Consider the following 24,273-nt stretch of genomic DNA (forward strand, 5'->3'; position numbering starts at 1 on the left):
CAAACAAAGTGGAATATTTACGACTTTAGTACAGTCTAGTATTTGATTTGTTACACATATACATAAACATATGTTCAGTAATTTGAACTTTGGAATAATAATAATTTATATTTTGATGTTACAAGATGCAATAAAACACAAAAAAATAAAAAATAAACGCAAAAGACAGAGTGGGTCAGTATTTCCATGGTTTTGCAAGTCAGTCTTTATTTAAATAATGACGTCAAACCGTTTTGCTGTATTCAAATTTTTTAATTTATTTTTGGTTATTCAGAATTTTAAGCATCATTACTCTGTTGTAGTCTTTTGTTCAAACCGCGTATGAAGCTTTTTGATGTTGTTGATTGTCACGTGGTGTGTATTACTGTTCTCAGCGCTGGCAGGATGACCAAAATTTTGCTAAATAAATAAATAAAATAGAGATTGTTGAGGCTATTGATATTTCAGTTTGAAATCCTTTTTAAGTTATTAATTGATCATCGAAATAATTTAAATAACACCTTTTTTTGTATTAAAAAACGTCCAGAGATGAACGCAGCTCAATGGAGGCTTTGGTTATCTGAGCCGTCAAGCGCCCTCTTGAGGAAAAAAACTGAATTCACACAAGTCCCGCCTTCTGCAACGAGATGGGCCAATAGGAGCCTCTCAAACGCGGTCTCTGATTGGACAGTTTAGAGGCCCTTCATAAGCTTGACCAATAATAGTACACAATGATGAGACTGAGGGCGGGACTTGACAGAATGCAGCGAGTAAGATCAGAGGGTCGTAGTTTCCACATTTTCATCTGGGATGGACTGACTGCAGCACAGCGTGAGAACTTTTTCCTGTGGGGCGGTGATCCCTACGGATGAAATCCGCTAATTTTCTCAGACTTCTGCGCTGTAAAAAACACAAAATATAAGAGCAGTTAGTTTATATCTAGCAAACGGAGCTGAATAGTAAGACTTAACACTGAAAAAATCCTGAACGCTACAGCGTCCTTTTAATTTATTGCTCAAACTTTGGTCATTGTAACATCGGCTCGGACAAAAAGTGGATAAATGTTTTCCTACATTTAGTCATAAAGGTAAGAATGCGCAGATTTTGCATGCGGAAAAATGTAATACTTCATAAATGCAAGTCAAAAACTGCTGCTATATGTTCATACGCATTCAGCATCACAATCTGAAATATTTAGTTGCGTGAATTAACTTTAATTTTACATCTAAAGTTTCAACGGAATAACAAAATCAAGAGGATTATGTGTATTGTAAAACCTTTTTTTCATTTAACTCTAAAAAAAAAAAGTATTAAAACAGCATGTTTTTAGTATTCTGTAACGTTATACAAACCATCACATCCATTGACATCAACACAAAATCAAGTTTATCAATCAAATTCAAAGCAAACTATGAGATTTGCTTTTAACACTGCGAAAACGCATGCAATGGCAACAGCTAAAATCTTTTTCACTGCTACTTTTTTTGTTCTCCTCTATATGTGGATGCAATGAATTGTTAACCATACCTACTGTACATAAAGATGGTAGATTAGTGTTATTTAATTGGTAAATTCTCTCAAAGATTTTTACTTTTTTATTTTTATTCAATTATTGATACTTGAAGAATCAGTCTGCCTAACAACATCAGTGTTTGACCTTTTAAACATGTCTTTTTGATGCAATATGCGGTTACTGCCAAACCCAGTTATTATGTAGCTATTAAAACATTTAATGCACTTTTAATTTGTATAAATAATTAGTATGTCATGTAGACTCCATGTTGTCATGCAATGCAATAGAAAGTTGGCCTTGATGGTTCTAACAAAGATTGGTTATTTTTTTATCATATCATGTCTTGTAGGCTATTTACTGCAAAATACTCATTTAAGTGTCTTTAGTGCATTTTTGTATTGCCACGAAAGAATGCAAATGCTTTGCAGTGGGAATGCGTAACTATTCTATTGAAAGTGGTAAGATGAGAGATTAATAATAAACCACTTAGTCACATTGACACTTCATCCAGTACCCTCGTAACTCAGTTTTTGGCTGGTCCTTCAAAGCTAGCCTGCTGAACACAACCATGGCAAAAGAACAAAGGCAGTATTATATTCAGCTAAACGTGCCATCCAGATGTTAGCGATTCTGCCAGTCTACGTCCTAGCCGTGGAGGTAGGTTTTGGGGGTCGACGTTTATCCTCAAGTTTATTAAAGCACCTCAACTGAGACTTGAGACTCAACAAACTCTGAGATTTACAAGAGCGAAGGCGGCACTTGCTAGTCTGTAGTTAAATACCACATAGACGCTTCTTGCCATCTAACGTCCTTAGAGAAGGACTTTGTTTAAAACCTGGCATGGTTTTATTCCCTTCATAGTTTTGAGGAAAGCTTTGTTTTCCTTTTACCTTCCATGAAAGCTCCTCATTGTTTGGCTAAATGTGCCAAACTACGTGAAAGAATCAAGCGTAGCAAAGTAAATTTTAGGACACCCAGGGGGTTTAGGAGCAAGATTTGGAGATTTCACTGTGAATTCACTCGCTTTCTCCCAAAACCTCAGGTTATTGTTTTACTGGGGTGGGGAAAGAAGGTTTGTTTTCCTTCCTCCGTCGTCCCAGATGGGAGATTTGGTGAGGACACAGTTCTCCTCTGTGTTTGGCATGGGAGGTCTTTCGTGGTTCAGTTTGATTGTGTAATGGTGTTGTTTGTTTACTTTGTGTTTGATTTGCACCTTAATTTTCCCTCGAGAAGGAACAAGATTGAAAACACGAGGTTTAAATATATATTCCAATACTGCCGTAGCTCATATAAGAGAATACCAGGAAAAAACAGTTCTTCTAAATCAAAATAACTATTTGAACTGTAGTATCAAAACCTGCCATGGTACAAATAACATTTCTTAGCCATATAACTCATGGATGATGGCTACAACTGAAAGTCTTAGAATAGAGAAAGCACGAGAGGGGCTAGAAACGTCTTATCTCCTTAAGCGTTCAGTGCCCAGCTGCGTGGAATGTGTAACCTCAATGTTATCAGTTTCCATGGTGTAAAATCAAGGCCTAAGTCTTCGGATAACCACCTGCATGCCGTCAAGCTTCAACAATGCCTTAGTCACCAGATAATCTTTTCAGTAACTTCACTATAAAGTGGACCCAAAAACTTCATCACCTTTTACACTTTTACTCACCTTGACACCGTTCCAAACCTGTATGACTTTCATTTGTCTGTAGAGCATAAAAGAAGACAATTAGAAGAATGTTTCAGCTGTTTTTGTCCATATTATGAAAGTCAATAGGACCCAAATCTTCCAAGGATCAAATGGTGGCATGAAACTAATCCGGATGACTATTTTATAAGTTTCTGAAGCAACACAGTCACATTCTGTGAAGAACAGATCAAAATTTAGGGCTTTATTCACTCTCTAATCAAAACATTGATCAACCTCATACCTCAGCCTCCCATTGAGTCGCAATGACGTGATGTTTGACCTCGAAAGCTTTGGGTCACATTTACTTTCATAAATAAGATTAAACATTGTTCAAAATATCTATCTATCTATCTATCTATCTATCTATCTATCTATCTATCTATCTATCTATCTATCCATGTTTCTTGGAGTGTTTTTACTCTTGGAGCGGTTTCAGCCGAGGCCTGCAACTAATTATGGGAGAGTGCATAAATTGCTAGTAATTACATGTAGCATGGCAGCTAGCGCAAGCACAAGAGAATAAAAGGTTAATCCAAAATAGCTTAGCAATAGTAACGGCACACCATCTTTCCACGAGAAATTAGCTCATTCTCTTTGGTTTTGGATAGACCTCGAAACTTGTATCATTTGTTTTTAATTTGATCCTTTCCTTACAGACTTTGGGGTTTAGCCTCTGACAAAAGCTCACTTGATTCTTAATAACCAAATGTAAGGTTTATTAGACATATGCTATGTTAACTTCCCATTTGGAGGAATATTCAGGGGATTAGGGCTGCAAGATTATGACTAAAATCATAATTGTCGATTATTACCTTGAAATTGTAATTGCGATTATTAATTAGGATTACATTGAATGATGTTCATACCATTGTTTGACGCAACTGCGTGGCATATATTTATATGAAAATAAACAAGCTGAAAACGCTCTAACTGAAAAACTTTTAGTGCTTTTCTATAGAATTAAAGGGATACTCCATCCCAAAATGAAAATTTTGTCATTATTCACTTACCCCCATGTTGTTCCAAACACGTAAAAGCTTTGTTCGTCTTCTGAACACAATTTAAGATATTTTGGATGAAAACTGGTAGGCTTGTGACTGTCCCATAGACTGCCAAATAAATAACAGTGTCAAGATCCAGGAAAGTACGAAAAGCATCGTCAGAATAGTCCATCTGCCATCAGTGATTCAACTGTAACGTTATGAAGCAACGAGAATACTTTTAGTACAGGAAGAAAACTAAAATAATGACTTTATTCAACAATTCCTTTCCTCTGTGTCTATCCAAATCAGTGTAGCGCCATTTTGTCAAATCTGAGCAGTACGCAGGCAGCGAACGCTCTTCTGTGTCAGCCGCACCACAAGGATACTGTTATTTATTTGGCAGTCTATGGGACAGTCTCAAGCCTACCAGTTTTCATCCAGTATATCTTAAACTGTGTTCCGAATACGAACAAAGCTTTTATGGGTTTGGAACGACATGGGGGTAAGTGATTAATGACAAAATTTTCATTTTGCGGTGGAGTAACCCTTTAGCTTCAAATGTCAACTATACATTGGATTGGTTTCTTCTTTAAATAAAAAAAGTAAAAAAAATAAAAATAAAAAAAACTGCATGGTATTATAACGTTATACTAAAACTGAAATTAAAACAATGAAAAACCCTTAAAGATAACCCGTAGAAAGGAAAAAACAACATCTTAAGCACACAGAATAACATAAGTGGACTTGTGAGTGCCCGTACAAAACCCCTCATCTAGAAATGCCATCCAAAGTTTAACTTCGGGTTAGCGGTTTGTTCAACATTAAGTTTGAGCAATAATAAGTTTTGTTTGTCTTAGCAATCACCACAAATTATCCTCTTGGTCACAGACAAAGCATAAGGAAGTCGTGTTTGCCAAATGTTTTTGATAAGCAGGTTGAAATGAAATATGTTGTTTATATTTATGCATAAAGTTGGACAAGGACTACAGTGAAATTGGCGGGAAAACGTTGGGTACCTTACTTCATTGATTCCTGAGGGACAATTCAGATGCCTGAATCAGAAGTATGAGCAATGGTAAGAGGATATTACTCAGTTGAGTTCATTGAGATGGTTAGCCTTATAAAGAGACTTCACAAAATCAACACTGGTGGAATTTATACCTCCTTCCTGCTTTCTGTCTGCACACAACAGCCAAAGTCACATTTCACAGTGCAAGAGTTTCCTTCACACCATACTGATGGTTTAAATGTTAGTAGAGTATAGATAAAAGATATAGAAATAAGTGGTTTAGGACCTGAGAAGAGACATTCGCTGTGTTTATGAAAGAACTCAGACGCAGTCAGTATGTTTCCATAATGAACAACGCAATCTACCAAAAGCAGCGCAAATTAGTGTAGGGTCGCAAACAGAGCCGATAATAATCAGGTGCGTGTAATCTACTAACAACACAAGCACAAAATTGATTAAGACATGCTTTTTAGGGACGTGAAATAATGGAAATATATAAATATATAACCAGTAAGTCGACTACCACAAACCTTAGTAAATCACCTTGCATTATTTATTTACCCATACATTTTGTGACTGAAATGGAAACTCCTACAAATGCATATGTAAATAAGATCAGTTTCAAAAATAACATCGCTAATGTTTCACTGCTTGTCTTTAGTAAATCCAAACAGTAGTTTTTAATGCCAAAGGATTTGTGTTAGTGCAAACTGTTAGTAAATCTGCCCCATAGTTTTCATGTGGAATGATGTCATTATGAAGTCAGAGATGGATCTAGCAAATGGACAGTCACTTCCCAAATGCTTCATTGTGACTTCCATAAATGGTACTTGATTCACTTCTGCAGTGCTCGTTTTAGACTAAGTGATCACTTGTGCTCAGCATGATGCGCAGATGATTGAATGGAGTGCTCATGGTGGGGCGGCAATCAAATTCAACACAGTCTCTTCCTGATCAGGTCTGGTGGCCTGAACAAAACCGTTCAAATGGCCAATGTAGCTCCAGTACTTCTCAATTTCCACATGACTTGGACGTGCCTCTTGACGTTTTTAAGCGCTTCCATGAAGACTGTAGGCTAGAGGTTGTGTTACAAAATACAAATAATCAGAATGTCATATCATAATGACATTGAACTTATGTGGCTCTTTTAGGCCCTGTCCACACGAATGTGGTTATTTTTAATCTTGCAGCTTTTTCTACACAAACACAGGGCCAGTAGGGGTGGGCGATATGAGCTAAAATTCATATCACGATATTTTACACTGTCCAGGCGATATCGATATTATTTTGCAATATAAGAAAATTTTTTTTAAGGCAAAATATTTTAACCTTATATAACTAGAAAAGTAAGGGATTAGACATAGACATGAAAAGTATTTTCTATTGTTCCATTGTTTTTTGGCCATTGCGCAGTTGTCAGGGAATTGTTGATTACATGCTCACTAAGGCTACATTTATTTATTAAACATACAGTAAACACTGTAATATTGTGAAACATTGTCCATATAAATTATCTATTTAAATGTTTTAACACACAGGTTACTGTATTCCTGTGATCAAATCTTAATTTTCAGCATTATTACTCAAGTCTTCAGTGTCACATGATCTTCAGAAATCATTCTAATTGAGCAAAAATTTTTTTTACGATTCTCTTATGAATATTTGAAATGGTCCATTGTGTCAGAGTTATTTAACTCAATATAACTCTGATTCATCAGTCGTGCCATCTGGTGGTCTGTTATTGATACAACCACAACTTCTACAACTGATAACGGAGAGCACAAGCGTGTACTGCGAGTCATGTTGAGGTAATTAAAATATGTCAAATTAATATTTTGCGTTCAGTTATTTACTTATCAGGCAAGTGGCCACATGATAAGCAGGACAGTTATGCAGTCTAGTCTTTATCACCTTGCAAAGGTTTCTTTTGCAAAACAATCTGCTGACTGTACACTATCCCTCAGTTGCTCAATGCTCTACACCAGGGATAGGCAACTCCGGTCCTGGAGGGCCACTATCCTGCAGAGTTTAGCTTCAGCCCTCATAAAAACTCATCTGCCTGTATCTATCTAGTAATCCCGAAAACACTGATTGCCTTGTTCGGGTGTGTTTAATTAGGGTTGGAGCTAAACTCTGCAGGACAGTGGCCCTCCAGGACCGAAGTTGCCTATCCCTGCTCTACATTCTTAAAAATAAAGGTTCTTCAAGCGATACCATAGAAGAACCATTTTTGGTTCCACAAAGAACCATTCAGTCAAAGGTTCTTTAAAGAACCATCTCTTTCTTACCTTTTTGTAACCTGAAGAACCTTCTTTTGCCACAAAGAGCCTTTTGTCAAACAGAAAGGTTTTTCAGATGTTAAAGGTTCTTTATGGAACCATTTAGACAAAAAGGTTCTTCTATGGCATCGTGAAGGACCTTTATTTTTAAGATTGTATGTGTTTGATTACTAATGTCTGTGTAGTACTGCATTGCACACAGAGGACAAAAACGTTTAGCCTCAACTTTTTATTGTCATTTGTATTAAAATTTGCAAAGTGTACCAAATTGAACAAAATCATGGAACAACATGATACCGGTAGTCACTTTCATACCGGTATAGCGGCCACCCCTAAGCGCCAGGTTACTGAAACCGAACATTTTTGAAAACCCCTGCCAGGTTGAGGATTTTTAAAAACTCAGGTTGCAGTGTTATCGTAGACCATGAAACCGGAGTTTTTGGCTTGTGACGTCGGAGCCTGTGCTGTTATCTCCGCCTACTTGAAACTTTTTCAGGCTTCTGAATGGCTTTACGGTTGAGATTATATCGCCACCTGTTGGTTTGGCATGCTCTTGAACGTGCATCATAGCAAGCGTTTGCGTTTTCATGTGGACAGAGATTTTTTTAAAAACGGAAGAAGGAAAAACTACATTTATAAAAATACCCGTATACAGTACATGTGGACATGGCCTTAGTATTACCAAGCACTGTGTTTCAGGTTCTTGGCTATTTTTTTTCTGGATCCCTCACATCCAAGTTACCCCATCTTTGGACTTTTGCCATCTGGCCGGCGCTTCAGAGCCGCAAATACCAGGACAGTCAGGCACAAGAACAGTTTCTTCCTAATAGGCAATCTACCTCATGAACAGTTAAATGCTCCCCACTTATGCAATAAAAATGTGCATTATCCTTATATTTATTTGTTACCCCTCCATCCTAGTACATGCCTGCATCTTACTCAATTCTATTCCATTATCATCTATAGCACAACTGTTCATACCATTTATTTATTTGCAATTTTTTTTTTTTTTTTTGTCTGTGTTGTTGTGTCTGTGTACTGGAAGCTTATGTCACTAAAACAAATTCCTTTGTACTATGGACTTGTGATCAGATTCTTAGAAGGTCAATCTTTAAATCACACACGTTTTGATATTACATCTTGTACTATGTCTGATCGGACAGCCTTGGTTCTCTTGTGTTTTTGGTTAATTCAGTCAAACATATATGCAGCAGACGTGAAGTCATCCGTTAACTGGGCTTCTTTTTTTCAGTGATTGCTCCTGGAAAAATGTCAGAATAGAGTCGGCTACAGGCCACTTCTGCTTAAGACAGAAAAGGACACATAAAATGGCCCCACTATGCATCTGACTATTGGCTACAGGACTCCATCTGTTGTCATAGACGCTAAAGGGTAGTAAAAATGAAGGACAAAACACTTATTTGCTTACAGAAGGGCAAAATGGCGAGAAAATGATATGCAGCAGTTTTGACATTTGCTGAGGATCGCACACCTAAATAGAGATGAAGAAAGAGTGGATGTTGCGTGACAATTTCAAGTGGGAATTTTTTGTATAAATTTATGAGCCAATTTAAACTGTTTGAATGTCCTTGCATTGGCAGCCTGAATTCTGAATGATTCCAAACCATGTATAAATCAAAAATTAGATATTTGGCAAGAGCTCCACATAGACTGCAGTAGCTATTTGTTTTGTTTTTGTAATAAACTCTCTTTTTTTCCATTTTGGCTCAGACAGAAGAGCTCTTATAGGGGTTCCACCGCACCATATGTCTCCACACTAAACCAGAGATATTCAGTGTACTCCCTCTTACAGGGTTAAAAAAAGCTATTGAAAAGACACCTTTTTGTTGGGTAGTTCTAGGAAATAATGGCTTGATTGTTTCTTGCAAAGTATAATTATATCATGTATGCAAACAATTGGGTTACTGTTGAAGAAATGGTAGAATGTGGCAATAGAAAGCCAAGGTCATGGTTTGGTTCCTAGGAAACATGTCCTGATAAAATGTATAATGATAAAAACTACTGCTTTAGATTAATGCCGTTTAAATTTTAAGCTCAAAAATTAGCTATTTTTTAAGCTGAATTATAAATGAATTATACTGTGAAAGATATCCAGAAGTGCCTGTTTAAGAAAAAAAAAAGTTTTACCATATCATCAATTTTTATTTTTCAATTATGAAGGATCTTTAATTAAAGACTTCTGCTGAAAAAACTTGGTACGCTTTATGTTTTAACAACCTGGTTTTTAGTCCCAAAAAGAGTTGTCCTTTGAGGACTGCACATCGTTTTTTATGAGTAATGCATAATTTTTGTGTGGTTGCATTTTTTATTAGCCTAGGACGGGTGTAGTATTTCATTCAGAGAGGAGCTCTGACTTGATGCTGTGAACTTTGGCTGCTGCAGTGCTTTACTTTTCCAGCGCAGTGCCCCATACAGTCAGTAAATCGTCCCTGTCCCTCCTCTGGAGCCAAACTCAAAGCTCAAACAACACATTTGTTTTGATATTAGAACTTCTTCAAAGAAATAGAGAGAGTGGACAAAATAAAATTGTCTGGCATGTAATAAACAATATATAAACCCAATTCCAAAAAAGTTGGCACACTGTACAAATTGTGAGTAAAAAAGGACTGAAATAAATTACAGATCTCATAAACTTATATTTTATTCACAATAGATTATAGATAACATATCAAATGTTGAAAGTGAGACATTTTGAAATGTCATGTCAAATATTGGCTCATTTTGGATTTCATGAGAGCTACACATTCCAAAAAAGTTGGGACAGGTAGCAATAAGAGGCCGGAAAAGTTAAATGTACATATAAGGAACAGCTGGAGGACCAGTTTGCAACTTATTAGGTCAATTGGCAACATGATTGGGTATAAAAAGAGCCTCTCAGAGTGACAGTGTCTCTCAGAAGTCAAGATGGGCAGAGGTTCACCAATTCCCCCAATTCTGCGGTGAAAAATAGTGGAGCAATATCAGAAAGGAGTTTCTCAGAGAAAAATTGCAAAGAGTTTGAAGTTATCATCATCTATAGTGCATAATATCATCCAAAGATTCAGAGAATCTGGAACAATCTCTGTGCGGAAGGGTGAAGGCCGGAAAACCGTACTGGATGCCCGTGATCTTCGGGCCCTTAGAAGGCACTGCATCACATACAGGAATGCTACTGTAATGGAAATCACAACATGTGCTCAGGAATACTTCCAGAAAACATTGTCAGTGAACACAATCCACCGTGCCATTCGCCGTTGCCGGTTAAATCTCTATAGGTCAAAAAAGAAGCCATATCTAAACATGATCCAAAATCACATGTGTTTTCTCTGGGCCAAGGCTCATTTAAAATGGACTGTGGCAAAGTGGAAAAATGTTCTGTGGTCAAACGAATCAAAATTTGAAGTTCTTTTTGGAAAACTGGGACGCCATGTCATCCGGACTAAAGAGGACAAGGACAACCCAAGTTGTTATCAGCGCTCAGTTCAGAAGCCTGCATCTCTGATGGTATGGGGTTGAATGAGTGCGTGTGGCATGGGCAGCTTACACATCTGGAAAGGCACCATCAATGCTGAAAGGTATATCCAAGTTCTAGAACAACATATGCTCCCATCCAGACGTCGTCTCTTTCAGGGAAGACCTTGCATTTTCCAACATGACAATGCCAGAGCACATACTGCATCAATTACAACATCATGGCTGCGTAGAAGAAGGATCTGGGTACTGAAATGACCAGCCTGCAGTCCAGATCTTTCACCCGTAGAAAACATTTGGCGCATCATAAAGAGGAAGATGCGACAAAGAAGACCTAAGACAGTTGAGCAACTAGAAGCCTGTATTAGACAAAAATGTTTTCTGGAAGACCACATCCTGGCTTTTGTCTTCATTTGCTGCCGAATTGTGTAAATACGCATATAGAAACATAAGGAGAGCAAGAGATTGACTGTTAGAGTCAGTTTATTTTTAAATAATACTATAATAGTTAAGTTTCCTTTATATCTTGTAACTAGCCCTTAATTTATCAATTGAATGGGTGACCTATCCTCATTAATCATGCAAACATTTGCCCCCCCTGAGAGAATTGGCAGGAGGCGCCACTGAGCGTGATTACAATATTGACCAAAATAATCATGATTGTGATTTTTGCCATAATTGAGCAGCCCTAGTGAGTATCGAATATTGAGAAAGATATGAGAATCTTCTTTTCGTATTCTTGTGGTTGAAAATTGCTTGAACGTGTAAATAGGCAAATTAATCTGCAAATCACGTTCGTGCCGAACAGTATAGGGTCTAATCCGTATGTATCACGGATCAACTGCGATTTGTTTAACCCCTAATATGTGACAGATCAAATCAATCTTTCATTTACTTATTTAACATGAAATCGTCAAATTGCTACTCATCAATCGCATAGAACAAAAATACTGAATAAGAACAATCATTAACACGCAATAAATAACATAGTGTCATGTCTATACACATTTTTCCCAGAACATTTTTGCGACCCAGTAGCAATTCTTCCACGGGTAGGGGGGACCTCTGCTATAGATTACCCGCAGGATGTTTTTCGCATCACTTGTGCGAATAAAAACAATAAAAAACATTTTCTGATACAACCAGACATTTCTAAAAGCTCTTTGCTTAATGGCTTGCTTGCACAGAAGACACGATTGAGGCGAATATCGTTGATATATCAAATATCAAAATTGCTTCTATTCGCATATTTGCATTGACTTTGTGTTCAGTCTACTCATTCAAATACTTAAATTTGCTTTTGGTGTGCACACACCATTAAGACTCTTTTATGTCGCAGTTTGTTTAATATTTTCTTTGCTGAGAGAATAAACTGAGATCTTGTGAATTTTCTCTGCAAGGCTGAAGATTTGCTCAGGCGTGCGTGGTTGCAAGCCCTTCGTCCTAAAATTGTACCTGTTCACAGAAGTGGGAGGAACATAATGTCAGGTCCAGCTGGTCTCACTGTATCCAGCAGGACGTCCACACTGCAGCCAACTGTTTTTCATGTCATCCTCCTCCTCTTCACACCCTCGGCACACCTCCACAGAAAGCACAGATTCATGGCCAATTCGTTTCTTGGAAAATATGCTATTTTGGGACCATGTGTGAGCTGTTGTTTCAAAGAGACTGAATCATTTTTTAGACAGCAGTATCTTGTTTCTTTGTTAAATACAGAAGAAGAGCTGATTGTTCAACTGGTCCGAGATCTGAGGAAGGAAATGTGTCCATCTGGAAGCACAGAGGTCTCCTGCTAATCGCACAGTCATTTCCTTTTACAAAGCTTTCCTGATTAGGAAAGCCTCTCATTATAACACTTGTCTTTGTTTCTAGACAGATGCATTTCAGATTGTTGTAAAGTTAATGGTTATTTGTTTAAGCTAAAAAAAACTTAGAAATTTGTATATAGAAGTTATTTTAATGGCTTTCTAACCACAAATGCCACTTTGTAACCTCATTAAAAGACAGAACAAATCTTGTGGGAATAAATTATTTGCATTTACAGAAGAAAATAAAGCAGCAAAACAATAGTGGTAAAAGGATAGTTCACCCAAAAAGACCATTTTGTCATCATTTACTTGCCATCTTGAAATGACATTTCATACCAAATTAGCGGTCTTCTGCTGTTAAACAAAAAATAACACCATAATTGATCCACATGCGTGCAATATGTCAAGTCTTCTGGTGCCTTAAAATAGCATCAGAACATACTTGATAAACGAAACGCCAGTCAGCAAGGTGTCTTTGACTTAAAAATACAAATTTAACAAAAGACATTCAAAAAACACAAGATCGATTTCATTTCAGACGCCCACACTTATTAGTATGAGAATATCTGCAGGAGGAAGAGAAAAGTAAACGTATATCATTTCCAGGTGTTTCCTAACCCGTGTTGTGGTTGTTGCAGAGTTGCTGTGAGGGGGGTTACGGCTGTAGCACTGGACCCCTGGAGCAGGACAGTATGACGTCACAGACCAGCAGCCCCAGATCCTCCAGAGATTGACCCAGGATGGAGCTGAAGGTGTGGGTCGATGGAGTTCAGCGCGTGGTCTGTGGGGTCACAGAGTCCACCACCTGCCAGGAAGTGGTCATCGCTCTGGCTCAAGCAATTGGTAGGTAGTATCAATTTTAAGTTGCTCTTTTAATGTAGTCTTTCATATTAAAAAAAGAAATTGTATGGAAAAGTGTTGGAGAAGCTACTTTGAAACTGTAGTTTGTCAAGCTACAAAAATATTCACAAGGAATAGTTCAACTAAGAATGAAAACTCATGAACCACTCACCCTCATGTCTTTCAAAACTTGTAAGACTTTAAGGAATAGTTTACCCAAAACTTAAAATTTCCCCATGATTTACTCACCCTCAAGCGATCCTCGATGTATAGGACTTTGTTCTTTCAGATGAATACATAGAACACAGAGTTAATATTAAAAAAATATCCTGGCTTTTCCAAGCTTTAGAATGGCAGTGAATGGGGTTTAAGATTTTTAAATCCAAAAAACTTTGTCCATCCATCATAAAAAGTACTTAGCATGGGTCCGGGGGGTTAATAAAGGCCTTCTGATAGTAAATCGATGCATTTGTGTAAGAAAAATATCCATATTTACAACTTTATAATCCACAATCTCTAGCTTTTGTTAACTTTCATACGCGCATTCACGAGAGAGTGGCATTCCAGCTGATGACATAGGCATAGCATAAGCTCCGGTGAGAATATGCTAGTCTCGTAAGAACCAAGTTTTGTTTACAGCAAAGGAAAACTAGTCTCCTCTTGGCTTGTATTTCGAAATCTGCAGATATTTTTCTTTACAGTTTTGTACTTCTAAGTTGTGGCCAGTGTTTTGTTTAGATCTCTCCTCTGCACTTACATGTTCGTCACTTCTCAGTTTCTAGTTAGTCTAAAAACAACTTTTATTAAAGCCACTGCAAAAACAACAGCTTGTGGAATGTACTACTCTATGATGTAAAACTGAGGTGGCTAAACACTGCCTCGGCAGAAGAAGATCAACGCCTACCTGTACTTCGCTGCCTCTTCAGCCCCGCCTACCGATTTGTGCACATAGTGTAAATAAAGAGAGGGGCGAATGCAGATCTTCGCAGAAACCAAACGATAAAGATTGCTCTGAAGACAAATTTTGTTGTCCTTCTGCGGTCTTTATCGTTTGGTTTCTGTGCAGTGCCAAGTTGTGGAAAACCAGTCTTTGCATTGGCTTCCTTCTGATCTGAACATTAGGAAAAAGTGGATTAACTTTATTTTTAATGAAGATCCAGACCACGTCAGTAAGAACTTGGTCCTTTGTTCACTTCGTTTTACTGCGGATTCGTTTACAAACTAGGCACAATCCGATGCAGGATTTTCAGAAAGATTGAAAATAAAGGAATGCTGTGCTAACTATGAAGTGTGAGTAACTGTTTTCATTATGTGATTACTATTGCTTTGTCTGTTATAACAGATTGTTTGATATGTACTGAGTATTTATGCATTTTTAACCTAAATCTCTGCATACACAATCATATGAGTGGGCATTTACTTCCGAGTCTACAATCCACCGCACCTATTCAGACAGCGTTCTGAGGAGGGGGTTAAAAACAGGACAGAAAATAGCCTATTACTTCTGAATTATGTTTACTGATGTAAAAATCTTGATAACATTATAAGTGGACCTCAGAGAACAGTACAAAATAAAAAACAAATGAAATGAGTACTACTCAGATGAGTAGGTAATTCAATGAAATGAATTGTCTGAACAAACTTAAATGATTTAGACATCCCAACACACAAGGAGTAACACAATATGACACAAAAACACTGATAAACAATTCTGTCATGCTACTGCTATCTGTTGAAAAATTGCTCTTTAATGGAAAATAACTTCTACTACCAAAAAGCTGTGCTTCTATTTTTGGTTGGCTACTCCCCAGCAGTGGTATGGAAGACTTAAATCATGGAAGCTATAGTTGCTAACACAGATGCTATAAATTTTGTGTAATGCTGAAACCATCTGGCATTGAGGTTGATTGAATAATCATCATCCATTTCATAATTAAAAAGAAGATTAAGTATCGGAGAGTTTGTTTTGGCTTTCCAACAGCTTGAGAGTAGTTTAACAACTTGTCTAAAGACATCAGGCATATTTTCAGGAGTTTCAAGGAGAGGGCGCAAATAGTCTACAAAGCTGATTTCAGTTAATTACATCACCAGTGGGACCCAAAGCAATTTGTTTTTGATTCAAACCTGTCTTGGTTGACGTCAGCGTTTGAATCTATTTTCAGCTGCACACAGACTGGTACAATCTAAGGGCCCCCTCTTGTATTAGTGAGAAACGCGCTGGCGCAACCAAAGTGCCCACTGACATGGAAAATCTGACTCATTCTACTGAAGGAAAAAACTCTTAAGAACACCTCAATCCTCTTTGACAGTTTTGAAAGTAATTTGTATGTTTTTACTGGGGGAAGAAGGTATAAAAAATTCATTGCTCGTGGTTTCCAATGTGTATCTTTAGATGAAGTGCACTAATTTTATGAAGAATAATTATTCTGTCATTTTACCCTTAAGCAAATTATATGGTAGTGGAGAAGAACAGGAAGTGATGGGCGGAAGAGGGTGGAATGGGATTGGGAAAAACATCCTTAATATATTTGTGTATTCACATAACAATGATATAAGTCATAACATGACAGATTTAAACAAGAATTACCCTGTAGTTTTTTTTTGTTTTTTTTTTCCCACATAAAAAGGTTTTACAGAAATAAAGCAATACTACTTTGGGAAAGTGTTTATAATGATGTACAGTACACTAACATGAGGTTGTAAATCATACTGTTCTCATTTACAAATTGTTGCTTTAGCATGATGCTAAGCATAAGGTCAATTTTGCAACATATTAGTCAACAAAAAATTGTTGAGAGTACCTAATAATTAATTCACCCAAAAATGTAAAATTCTGTCATTAATTATGCATCCTCATGTCGTTCCGAACCCATAAGACCTTTGTTCCTTTTCGGAACACAAATGAAGATGTTTTTGATGAAATCCGAGAGCTTTCTGACCCTGCATAGACAGAAATGCAACTACCACATTCAAGACCCTGGTAGTAAGGACAATGTTAAAATAGTCCATGTGACATCAGTGGTTTAACTGTGGTTTATTTTATTAAAAATTCCAAGAATACTTTTTGTGCACAAAGAAAATAAAAATAACAAATTTATTCAACGTTTTCTTCTGTGTCAGTCTTCGATGTGCATTCACGAGAGTATCACGATGGATGCGTGTGGTGCTGCTGACGCAAGAGCCAGTGTTCTGACGTAGAATGTCCATCTCTCTTTATTCAACGTCTGTATATTCTGGTTCAAATATGTAAGGATGGGCAAAAAATTGCAAGTCATCCTCTCGAAATCTTAAGACATGTTTACTTCAAACATGTTTTATGTACAGTGTGCGTATTCTGCTTGTAAACAAGGCACAGCTCATCCAGGTTCTACATCAGAACGCCAGAAAGACTGACATGGAACAAAAGAAATTGTTTAATTTCAATTCTTTGTGAACTTTCTTGGTGAACTATCCCTTTAATATCTATGGCTTGTTGGTAGTCTTGTTCAGTACTGTAATCCTTGTTCTTTTTTATAGGTCGCACAGGACGGTATACATTGATTGAAAAATGGAGGGACACCGAGCGACATCTCGTTCCTCACGAGAGTCCAGTGGCATCTCTGAACACTTGGGGGCAGTATGCCGGTGACGTGCAGTTTATCCTACACCGCACTGGTCCATCTCTCAATGAGTACCCCTCAACCGAAGGTCTGAATCCTCGGGGCCCAGAGCGTGGCTTGCATCGGCAGAGCCTTCCATTGATGGCCAAGCTGCGAGCTCCGGGTGACCGTTCCCTCTGTCGGCGCGAGCCACGGCGCAAATCTCTGACCTTCACCGGTGTGCCCCGCAGTCTGAGGGACATCCTTAGTGGAGGAAGGCTCAGTGACAGTAGTGCCAAACAACGAGAGGTTTTAGTGAGAAGTGCTCACAATTCACCATCAATGTCCCCTCGGTTATCAGGCCACCGCGTGAAGGATCTTACCCAACTGGTGAGACTGCAGAGGGAGACTCTTTCGGTTCTGGACACCAGGATAGAGGCCTACGAGGCAGAGCTTCGAATGTTGACTGAGAAAAGAGTTGGACTAGAGGACGACAAACTGTATGTGAAGATGACAGAGGAAGTTTCAAGTTTGGAAAAGCAGGTGCGAAGGAACAAGGTGGAGATTGAGGAAGAGGAATTTTGGGCAACTGAGCTCGAGATTGAACGGGAGAGCGAGAGGCAGCTGCAGGAGCACCTCCAGGAGTTGAGCAGTCGGTTGCGCGGCTGTGAGGCGGATCTGGAACAGCGGCTGATGTCTCTGCAGGGTGTAGAGGCAGGCATAGAGGCTCAAAAGCAACATAAGGAGATCAGAGAGAGCCAGCAGGCCAGTGAGGGGGAAGTGAAGGCTAGACTTCAGAGAGTGAAATCAGAACTCAAGGCTCAAGCTCAACACACGGGCCAGCTTGAAAACAGCTCAAGAGCAGTGGAGCGCTCACTGACTGAGTCATGCAAGAGACTGCAGGTACGTCAAGTTTCACAAACAAAAACTTGAGTAATCCATATGAAATTTTGAAATTGAAGGCTGCAGTGGTAATCACTGGTCTTGTGCCAGAGATTATTATTAAAAAAAGATAAGCGTTGCTTTTCACTTAGGATAGTCATTTTGGCCATAACTTGTTATCCGAACATTAACCATTAACTGATAAGATTAGAATAATCAATTATAATTAAATAAAAACATAATGGATGAGTGTCTGTGACCCATTAAAAATACAAAATAAATTTTCACAGGTTTATTTTAACGTGCAAACAGCAGCATACAGAACAACAGAGCAAAAACAGAACCTGGATTCACACATCGTCACATTATCACATACCTGCAGTGCTTCTGAGAGCAGACAAAAACAGAATAACAAATAAAAATAATGGCCTACAATAATATTTTTCAATTAAAGAATTAACATTTTCTTTTGAATGTGCGCTCGCTGTTCACTTTCGATTTTACGTTTACACGCACTCTGTGTAAAGGAGCACATCTAATCTTACAAGATCAGATATTTGTCAGTGAGTTCAGGATCTGCTGAGCAGCAAATACTCCAGCATGGTCTGTCAGTCTTCTATCCTACTCTCGACCCGTGATCAGTCAAGTTCGTGTTGGATACAGCGTTTTTTCCACGGAATCGGGCTACTTTAAACTGATGCCCTGGGTTGATTTTTCCCCGTGGGTAAACAAATATGTATAGCATACTTTTCTCTCACCGTGCAGCAAACTTACTTGAAATACTTGGGGAGAAATACTTTAAAAAATACCTTGTAAACCATTTAAACTGATAATATTAATCGGTAATTTATTTTACTTCCAGTTAACGGTTAATATGCACATCCCTACTTTTCACCAGTATATGTTGTGTTGGCTGCAAAGAAGTCTACAATACCTGGATAAAATGATTAACCCTTTAAGCGGTGCGGTCCCACATATGGGATTTTTATTTCCGTGCCCCTGGGAGTACAGTCCCACATATGGGATTTAGAACGTTCGGTGACGTCGCATAACTACCAAATTCAAACTGTGCTTTTGTGCGTTGGCTGGCGCTGAGCCAGAGAGAGACATGCTCTGCTCTTGTCATATTATCACAACTATGCAGTGTTTTTAACCACATAATGCATATTTTAGGTTTCATACATTTAAATACGCATAAGTACTAGTAAAACAATACATGTAGAGTTTGAAAAATACACACATCTATGGAAGCAACAATAACAATCCATTCAAATTTAATTTGCAGATGTGTTTTATTCATATCAGATACACATAGTGTAAGTAACTATAAAGTTCACTCTATTCTTCACCCAGTTCACCAGCCACTTATTACTTGTATTTCTGGAGAAACTGATGAATTCACGTGCTGTAAATCCAACTGACAGGACTCTCTGAACTGCAGCGAGAACAAACATGGCAGCGCCCATCTCACATTACAGATCACGATCAAGATCATTTAGAAAGGTTTTTAAAGGACAAAACGCACTCATTTACACATATTTGTGAATCGGAATATCAGATTGTTCATGACATGGTATGCAAGTTTGTGAATATTTTAAATAATAAAGGAAAAAGGAAATAAAGGTGATCCATCTGTCATTCAGTGTTATTGTGGCCGCACGTGACCAGCCAAGCATACCTATATACATATAGAATGCTGCACCAAACAAATTTGTAAGGTGAAAAATGTAAACAAAATCAACAGTATAGCTGATTCTAAGTGATCAAGGGCTTAGGACATTCCAGTTCAGACCATTGCAAGGGTTCAGCGGCCCCGCCTATAGTGGGCAACCATGCAGCGTAATCCACAACGTACATCCAAGTAAACGAGATGGAGGAAAGTTTACGAGTGAAGGGCATATAAAAAAAATGAACTGGAATGCAGACAATTTCTGTTTATTTCAGTACCAGTTGTTTGGGTGGTGCAGGATCCCCCAGAAGTACCTAGAAGTAAAGTCTAAAATACGCTACAAATTTGCAGTCTGGATGAGTTGACACTAGTTGCCGAAAGTTGACAAATGTCAGAGTCATTCTTCAGATTTTGGCCAGTTGGAGTTGTAATCGCAGGTATAGATAGCTTTAGACCATGATTCCATCAAGCTGAAGGATATCAAACAGTTTTGATATTTTAAGCTGATTCTGAAACACTTATCATTTGTCATCATTTGGTACAGTGATATTTATTTATTTTTTTTAGTGTATGATGTCCATTTTTTCTTCTGTAATCATTTACAGAGTTGGCATGTGAATGATGCTTAGTGTTTCAAATCTGTTCAGATTTTAAAAAGTCATGTAGTATGTTTCAGTCTTAAGTTTGACATCATGACATGGTGACAATGGTGATTAGCTGATGGCACCACAAGAATCAATGTGCAATCATTAGACCTTCATTAGCGACTAGCCTTAGCTGTGATTTCAAAGGCAGCAGGGAGCATTTCCATTTCGCGCTTTTAAGAGCGATCCAAAAATATCTGCATCTACCAGCAGGACTAACTCGACCAGGCTAAGCCAAAACTTGACTCTGTGGTTTCCTCCACAAGGATTTTTAAGTAGTTAAACCTGCAAAATGTTGGTGCAAGTTGACAAGCCTCAACAAATGGCAAATGGTGAACAACATAGCTGGTTGAAGTACACTTAACTAGACAAGTTGCAAACCAGCACTCACTAACAAAGAAATTCCTGCTGGTCTTAGCTGCTCTTTTCAAAAGAGTTCTGTCTAAAATATTTCTCACTTCTTGTAATTGTTATAAATGCAAAAATCTGTTTAGAATCGTGAGCTGATTTTGTGGAAGTACATTGGAACATTGTCACGGTTTATAGCCAGTTGTTACTGCATTGCTGCAGGCTGAGCGCCAGTTGCAGTACTACACAAACATTTCATTAGCACCTTCTCCGCCCTCTTTCCTCCAGGAGAGTCAGTATGAACTGGAGCAGCTTACCAAAGAGTTGAGGCAGGTAAACCTACAGCAGTTCATACAACAAACAGGCACCAAAGTCACTGTTCTGCCCGTGGAGCCTGGCGATGATGACTCCAGCAACACAACAGATGATAAAGGTATTGTTTTTACTGACAATATACCTAAATCCCCAGGGATATGCTCCATGAAGTGTGGATTCTGCTATTCTGTTAATATAAGACCTCAACCATAATGAGTAATAAGACCATTTTACAAGTGCCACTAATGGCCAGACCATATCTGTTTTTAATTTAGTGCAGTGCCAAGTAACTTTTCACTTACACATCCAGCAAAAAACTGCAGGCCCATGTAGGACAGAGTTTAAAGTCTTTTCCTGTAAAACTGCAGAGCTTTTGCGTGCTCCTGCTTCATTAGTGCCGTGACAGATTACAGTTGCAATGATTGACTCAGCGGTCTTGCCTCTGTCATTAACCTTGTTGAGTACAAAAATCTGTTATTTCTTTCTGACTGCTGACGTCAAGCCTGGATGAAAAATAACATTGCCGTTTCAAGCCTTCTGTTTGTAATGTCACTGACTTCAAAGGGCTTTTTCTGTTTTTGTTTATATTACTAATCCAAAGTGCCACATTGTGGTTAGAGTTGGTATTGTATGTGTTATTGGCCAAACAGTTTACAATATCCAAAGGCTTTTATTAAAAGGCTAGTTTGAGTATTAGCTTACTGCATACTGAATGCAGCCTGAATCTGATCAAATAATGAGTCAAAATCACAGATGATATTATTTCCAGCTCATTCCTCACACTAGAAATAAGTAAACTGCATTGCATTGTGGATACAGCATTGTGCTCTGTTGTATTTGCATATTCTATGCATTCAGATAATTGGCATTACATGCATTGTATTCATACTATATACCACAGGAATGGTAGTATGGTGGTATGATATTCCAAACAAGCAACTGTTACTGGAATTAAGCAAAGATATATGGAAATATTTGGTCAAGACTACACTAATTTTGTTTGTATTCTTAAAGGGTTACTCCACCGCAAAATTAAATTTTGGCATTAATCTCTTACCCCTACGTTGTTCCAAACCTGTAAAAGCTTAGTTTGTCTTCAGAACACAATTTAAGATATTTTGGATGAAAACCGGGAGGCTTGTGACTGTCCCATAGACTGCCAAATAAATAACAGTGTCAAGGTCCAGAAAAGTATGAAAATCATCATCAGAATAGTCCATCTGCCATCAGTGTTTCAACCGTAACGTTATGAAGTGACAAGAATACTTTTTGTACACGAATAAAACAAAAATAACAACTTTATTCAACAATTCCTCTCCTCTGTGTCTCTCCAAATCAGCGTTAGCGCCATTTTATCAATTCTGAGCTGTACGCAGGTGGCGTATGCTCTTCTGTATCAGCCGCGCTGCGCTGATGCACTGTTTTCATTCAAACCAAATCGTAAATACATGTAAAAAAACGGATCCTTGTGGTGCGTCTGACACAGAAGAGCATTAGCCGCCTGCGTACTGCTCAGATTTGATAAAATGGTGCTACGCTGATTTGGAGAGACACAGAGGAGAGGAATTGTTGAATAAAGTCGTTATTTTTGTTTTATTCGTGTACAAAAAGTATTCTTGTCGCTTCATAATGTTACGGTTGAAACACTGATGACAGATGGAGTATTCTGACGATGCTTTTCATACTTTCCTGGATCTTGACACTGTTATTTATTTGGCAGTCTATGGGACAGTCACAAGCCTCACTGTTTTCATCCAAAATATCTTAAATTGTGTTCCGAAGATGAACAAAGCTTTTACGGGTTTGGAACAACATGGGGGTAAGTGATTAATGACAAAAATTTCATTTTTGGGATGGAGTATCCCTTTAAGTTCTTTCTAGCATATATAGTTAAAATGAGCTTTACAATCCCTGTAAGCACAATGAGATATTAGACAAAGTTCTTTAATTAAATTGTTTTCTTTTATTTCCCAGACTTTGCTGCATTAACTGGCTCATTAAAACGACCGGGTTTATCTCATCCAGAGGTTGGCGGCATCCGTGTACTCCATAGTCCGATCTTCTCAGGTTTAAATCCTGAGGGCATCTATGTCTAAGGACAACTTGGTAGAAGTATTTCACTTTTTTTTTTTAACCTCTCCATATGTTTGAGACTGAATACATTTTATTTGATGCTAATTCAAGCAAAACCGACAGCCGATCTGCTCAACATGAAGGATAACTTTAGTGGTGTCATGAACACCTCTTAAGCAGTTTTCAGTTTCCTATTATAATACTTGATCTTGATCACAAAGAGCTGTATACCATTTCAAATAAAAAGTATGCTGATTTTCATATGTGTAGCATCATTGTAGTGTCTAATGTTAGAAAGTGATATCTGTAACCTTTTCACATAAAAAAAAACTAGTAGATGAAGGATGTATTACTTTGGAAGCATAAATATATTTTTGTATTCTTATTTTAGCTTCTGAAAACATTTGTATGAATGTGCAACTTTCACATTTGTGTTTACTGTTAGTGGAGATCAATCTGACCTGTGATTTTTTTTTTTTTTTTTTTTTACATTTCATAATATGGTTGATTTATCAATTTGTATAAGTGTTTTACTGTTGAGCCAAAGACAATCACTTATTTTAGTTGCAATATGTTACTGCATGACTGCAAAATATTGTACTCCTTGCTTTAATTTAGCCAGTGTCATTATTGTCGAAATATGCATAAAATGTAACTGATACTGCTTGAAAATTTACTTTTACTCTTTAAGGAATAGTTCACCCAAAATGAAAATGTTCACGCTCATATTCAAAATATTATGACTTGGGAGACATTTTTAAAAAATAAATAAATAAATGTTTTCAAGGAATTTTCATTTTGGGTGAACTATATATTTAATATTATATATTTGTTATATATAATTTGTTTCAATGTATGAAATCACAGCTGTTTAGCTGAAAGTAGTGCCTTCGTGAAATTCAACGCAAGCCATGTTATGATCAACTTTAACGATGGTGCAAGCATGCTGACTCTGTGAATTAGACTGTATAAAATATATTATGACGTTTTATGCTCAGACTTTGCTCATATGGTGTCTTCTAAATATGGCTGCATTTCATTTCAGTAGATTTTAGGGGTATTTAACCTTGTTTTTAATTGTTTTCTACAGTCAAGCATGTACTATCATTTTGTATACATAGAAAAGCTTCATACAAACCCCTAAAAAAATCTATATAGTACTGTGAATTATTATTAAACACTAATCACCCCA

At 37.6% G+C, this 24,273-nt stretch overlaps 1 protein-coding gene across 1 annotated transcript; it reads left to right on the forward strand.

Annotated features, from left to right (window-relative positions):
- The first annotated feature begins 772 nt into the window (after positions 1-772).
- Positions 773-24,273, forward strand: LOC109059247 (ras association domain-containing protein 8-like). Its single transcript, XM_042752903.1, has 5 exons — positions 773-1,066; positions 13,371-13,575; positions 17,089-18,053; positions 20,982-21,126; positions 22,983-24,273. Exons 2-5 carry the CDS (start codon positions 13,473-13,475, stop codon positions 23,102-23,104), a joined length of 1,335 nt encoding a protein of 444 aa, XP_042608837.1. The 5' UTR covers positions 773-1,066; positions 13,371-13,472; the 3' UTR covers positions 23,105-24,273.

This window comes from Cyprinus carpio, chromosome B25 (assembly GCF_018340385.1).
Source record: "Cyprinus carpio isolate SPL01 chromosome B25, ASM1834038v1, whole genome shotgun sequence".
Classification (NCBI taxonomy): Eukaryota; Metazoa; Chordata; class Actinopteri; order Cypriniformes; family Cyprinidae; genus Cyprinus; species Cyprinus carpio.